Here is a 5,500-nt window from a genome sequence, read left to right on the forward strand (position 1 = left end):
TATTGTTATTCCAGTTTCACAGATGAGATTTTGAGGAGTATGTGACTTTCCCAAGACCTTGAATCCAGTAAGTAGCAAAGCCAGAACTCAAGCCCAGATCTTTGGTTCCAAGTCCCAGAATGTCTCCAACGTATGTCACTGCCTTTCCCAGGGCCACGTGGTAAACCGCTGGAAAAATGAATGGGAAAAACAAAGAAAAGAAGGAGAAGAAAAGGAAGGCTTGAAAGCCCTTTTGGAATTTGGAGGAATAAGCATTAACAAACAAAATGTCATGATCAAAGTCTAACAAGAACTCAGTAACAGTGCAAGTATTTTAACTTATTCAGTTTTACAGGTATAGTCTTTAAAACAAAGAAAAATTACAGTACTTCCTACATCTTTACTTTCTCAAATGTGTTTTTATGAGTCAAATACTAGGTTCTTATTTTCCTTTGTTATGAATGTATACCTTAAATATATATCCTGAATACATCTTCCTATATATACTATTTTTAAAATCAATACATATATACCATATTTTTAATTCTCATACTACAGATATTTGGCAATGGTGCAGAAAGAGTCTCTATGTATCTGGCATTCTGCTAAAGAGTGAATAAGCAAATGAAAGAAGAAATTAATCTGTGTGTATTTCCACATTTCATATTAAATTTTCAAAACTTGTCAAAAAAACTGTAGTCATCAAAAATTGAAAGAACTACAAATTAGCATTTTATTTAAGGAATATATATATATAATTTATAATTGCTCCCTTACCAGATGATTTATCCTTAGGAATACTACCATCACATGCCAACTGTCCATATTCATATATGAAATCCCAGAAATAATCATATACATGAAAATTGAAATGCTCTCAATTATACTATTAAAAAGTAGGAAAAGAATCTAAATTTTTAACAAAATTAAAATTCTAGAAAAAATTATACATGCAGTTTGATGGCTATTGAATAACTACTAAATTATTAGTTTGAAGAACTTATAGCACTATTTAGTGATTTATTTTCAACATGTGAAGAAAGAAAACACAAAACCATGTTTACACTTTGATTAAAACTATGAAAAGGATAGAAACTTAAAAGAAACTCAAGAAAGTTAAAGGCTTTCCATCTCCTCATGAATTGGTTAACAGTATGTGTATCATCGGAGGCAGAAATAAGAAAGTTCCTTTTGACAGACGTAATGTAAGCTGCAATGTGGGAGCTCTAGCTCCCTCTCTGTCCTAGTTAAAATGGGCATGGTGGGGCTGGAAGGACCCCGGCGCTGGGCAGTGGGTGCAGCACACAGGCTGTGAGTTTGAACTGCACGGAGAACACCCAAAACAGCAAGCAGGACTCACTGCTGGCCAAAGACTACCTGTGTGTCATCTCAAAACAGCGCAGACGTGTTTTAGATCCCGCGTGCCTGTTAGGGCATCAAGATCCCAAACATCACACCTTTAAATCATTGGGATCCCCAAGGGACACTAAAATTACATGAGAACAGAAAATAACACACGAACAGGAGAATAATCATTTTTGTAAGTCTTTATTTTTTAGTTGCTCCTCCCATAGTAATGCACTGAAAGGCATAACAGTTTATATTGTACAAAGCATTTGAAGAAAGTACCTCAACTTGCCAATTATTTCAAAATGAGATTACAAACAAACAAACAAAAATCTGGTTCCTCAATAAAGGGAAAAATAACTGAATACAGTCTGATATTTACTTCTCTCTTTTAACATAAGGTTGGGAACACTTCATTTTACAAATAGGATTAACATGAATGTAACATCACACAAGCTTGCAGACAACCAGCATAAAATATGGGGTACAGTTTTTAATCAGAAGAATCATGCTTTTATGAAAGAAATTATAATCATTTATACAACTGAATCAATTTTAGTATTACAAAAACTAAGCTGCATCTATTCATATTTAGTTCATTAAGAAGGAAAACAAAACAACGAAAAAAGGAATGTTAAGAAAAGCCAAACACCATTCGGCACTCCCATACACAGGTCGAGTCACCTTGGTCCTTGAAATTGAGACAGGGGTGTGCCTCTGACGTCCTAAGATAGTGGCTGACTGGAACAGTGCTATTGTAATCAACAATCAATAGTTTGCCAACAAATAAATACATGATACACACAACACAAAAAAATTTAAACATTAAAACCCAGTGACATGATTGTCTAAAATGAAGATGCCATTACAAGGGTCCGGGAAACATTTTATTAGTGGTACATAGGTACTGGCGATGAACAGGTTGAATCACTGACTTAACTTCTCGAAGCATGAACATCCATAGTCTACAATATACACATACCCCTTTCCCCTAGTTTTAAACAATGTACTTGAGAAGGCGAAAGTTAAAGAGGGCGACAAGGACTCCCTTTTAGCAGTTTGTATAATAATTGACTGTGCATTTCATCCAACTACTTTCATCTTCAAAGGGTTAAATTACATAAAACTTTAACAAAGAAAAATTAAATCTGTAATTAAAAGCAACTGTTCCCAATCACGTCAGGTAACCTCGTACAGATAAGAATTCAGTTTCTATGGAGTGTTCGTTCGCATCGAGGCTGTCATCTCAACGGCCCCCTTCACCCACCCACACCTTCGGCAGGGTGCACTGGAAGATGCCTTTGCCCAGCAAGTTTTCCATTTGCATTGACTCACTTTAGGTCAAACTGATCCTCCAGAAGTCAGCAGCTGCATTTGCTGTGCAAAACAAAATATCGAGAATAAATAGTTTCCTTTTTCTTTCTTTCTTTCTTCTTTCTTTAATCGTTCAGTTTAAGGTCACCAGACTTTTAAATGAGTGACCCTTTGGGTTTATAAGGCATTCTGCTCAGCAGTCTTGTACATAGTCCTACAGGAAAGAGCCATGCTACTGGTGGACTTGGTCCCACTCTGGTCAAGCTTGGCAGTGTCATACGTGACTTATGGACTGGATGGCACCGGATTCTGCGGCAGCCCTGGCCATGCTGTGCCACACGGTGGAAGAGCTGTGAGAGGCAGAATGGAGGGACTCCTTGTCCGACAGTGACAACATCATAGCATATGCCTGGGGTGAAAAGGAGAGACCCAGTCAGCAAACGGGATTTGAAAAGCATCAGGTTTTCTTTTCTTTTTTCAGTACTGGGGAACTCAACTTAAGGCTTTCCTACTGAGCTAAGCATCCTCAGCCTTTTCAGTTTTTATTTTGATACAGAGTCTCCCTTCATTGTTCATTTGCTGTCTGGGCTGGAACTTGAGAGTCTCTTGGCATAGCCTCCTAGAGCACAGGGATTACACGCATGTGCCACCCTTCATATGGACCATGAGCTTTTTAACCAGAATTACTGTACTCTGGTTTCTCTTCAGATCATATAAATCTTTCGCCTTTTTTTTTTTTTTACCAGAACTACTTTTGCAAATATAAAGTTTACTTTACTTTTCCCTGCGAATAGGAGTTAGATACAGGCCTCCCTCAACAGAACTGCGTGGTGGAGCAAGCACTGTGTCTTTTGAGCTTCTTTGAGAGCAGTGAAGGCGAAGTGATCTGTCACTCACCTAGACTGAAGACCTAAAACCGAGTTCTGCCTAAATTTTAACCCAGTGTTATTTCTCTGGTACCCCTCTGGGCTTAAATATTCACTAGTGACACCTGAAGACCTGGAAAGTTAAGGTGGACCAAATCATCTCCACCAACAAATAAAACAGAGTGCAAGGCCCGGCAGTGACCCCGGGAACCTGTGTTCTAGTGTCTGCTGAGCAGAAGGGACGTGGAGGTGCTGTGAGGAAGTTCTCTTTCTTCCTTATTATCACGTCAAATTCTAAATAACTGTTCAGAGAATCCCCATTCACTGCCAAGTAAAATATTCAAATAAAATGTTCAGTCTTGACTTGTGAGTGAACTTTTCACTGTTGATTTGCTATTGTTGGTCTCATCCATTGCTAAACTTGCTTGTCAAAATGCTGTTGAAGTGGAATCATTAAAGTCCTGCCAAAGACATTCCACTGTCTGTAAACAAAGAAGAAAATGCCTGTTGTTAGGCAGAATTTCATCTCTGGGAGTCGTGCTGAGACATGTGGCCAGTCTGTGGTTTCTTCTATAATCATGGCATTCAGTTAGAAAAGCTGCCTTTACAGGCTGATTTTGATTTGCTGGGTCAGTGCTCTAAACGTACACATTTGACTTTTACGCATGCATTTTGCCTTCTGGACTGTACAAAACCTCAGCATTCATTTAACAAGTATTTCTTAAGCATGTACTCTGTGCCAGGCACCATGCTAGGTCCTAAGGAATCAAGGATAAATAATACAGAGTCTTTCTCCTTCTAGAGTTTAGAGTATGGGTTAAGTGCATACTGAATTTAAGTTACCTATTCAGATTATGTACCCATCTTTAGAGATAAAATAATTAAAGAATATTCTAAAATAGTATTAAGAAAACTTGTGATCTTTGGAAAGCTGTAAGGGAATACAGATAAAATTTTGAAATCTTTGCTCTCACTCCTGGCTTCGAGCCTGCGTACTGCTCACTGGTACTGTGACCTTAGACAAGTTGTTTTACTCTTTTAAATTTTATTTTCTACATATAAAATGCAATAGTAATAACAGCGCTGACCTCCAAGTGTTACGGAGGGATCCCTGACCCTAACTTACATAAAGTAGTTAGAGCAGCATGCCTCGTTTAGAGGGTGTCTATCATCATGAAATTAACGCCCATATTTGTCCAGCAGGGTTTTTCACGGAGGATTTTATGCAGAATGCAGCCACTGCTGTGTTGGTCAAAGTTTTTATTCAATTACTATAAAAATCACAGAGTAAATACAGAAGCATTTTGGGTAAAACATCTGAACCTTTTAATTCTAAACAGTGGTAAATATAGAGTATCTGCTTATTAACAATCAAAGGAAATAAACATTTTGATGCAGAAGGATCAGTGTGCAGCACAAAACTTGTGAGTTAATACATCACAGAATACAGTATGGATGATTTCAAGGTATAAAGTCAATTTGCAAAAATGCCTCACCATTAGCAGGCTAATATAAATGGTGTAATCAAGTAACAAAAAAAATACAAGCTAGGATTACAAAATTCTAGTATTTCTTGTGATGCTAATTGTCAGCCCAGTGAGGCAGGGACTTACTGCCAATACGCTGCTTCTGAAATACATAACATCTCCACTCTTTCCAAGTGCTCAAGCTTATTTGCTTTCTGTAATACCTGGCAGTTTCTGGTGTTGAGTATTGTGTCTCACAATGAAAATATTTTTTGGCAGAATAACTAAAGAAGTTTAAAAAGAGGAAACCTGGATCCTTCTTATATCTCTGAACAACTATAAAGAAAGAATATCAAGGGCTTTTTAAAACTCCTAATAACTTCTCATGAATGGCTAAGGGAAAATGAAATATCTACTTGGGCTAGTTAACTTTTAACATTAACAGGGGCTGGGGATTTAGCTCAGCGGCAAAAGCGCCTGCCTGGCAAGCGCAAGGTCGTGAGTTCGGTTCCCGGTACCAGAGAAAAA

At 37.7% G+C, this 5,500-nt stretch overlaps 1 protein-coding gene across 7 annotated transcripts in view; it reads right to left on the minus strand.

Annotated features, from left to right (window-relative positions):
- Positions 1-1,511: 1,511 nt before the first annotated feature.
- The window catches only part of Mecom (MDS1 and EVI1 complex locus), a gene marked incomplete at its 5' end in the record, with an annotated part of 282,239 nt that continues 278,250 nt past the window's right edge, over positions 1,512-5,500 (minus strand). For 6 of the 7 annotated variants that reach the window (XM_005393153.2, XM_005393148.2, XM_005393146.2 and 3 more), the window contains 1 exon segment: positions 1,512-3,049. In XM_005393153.2, the coding sequence (XP_005393210.2) occupies positions 2,915-3,049 (135 nt within the window). 7 annotated transcript variants of the gene reach the window in all.

The sequence above is a fragment of the Chinchilla lanigera genome, unplaced genomic scaffold (assembly GCF_000276665.1).
Source record: "Chinchilla lanigera isolate Chin_1 unplaced genomic scaffold, ChiLan1.0 scaffold00047, whole genome shotgun sequence".
NCBI classification, from domain to species: Eukaryota; Metazoa; Chordata; class Mammalia; order Rodentia; family Chinchillidae; genus Chinchilla; species Chinchilla lanigera.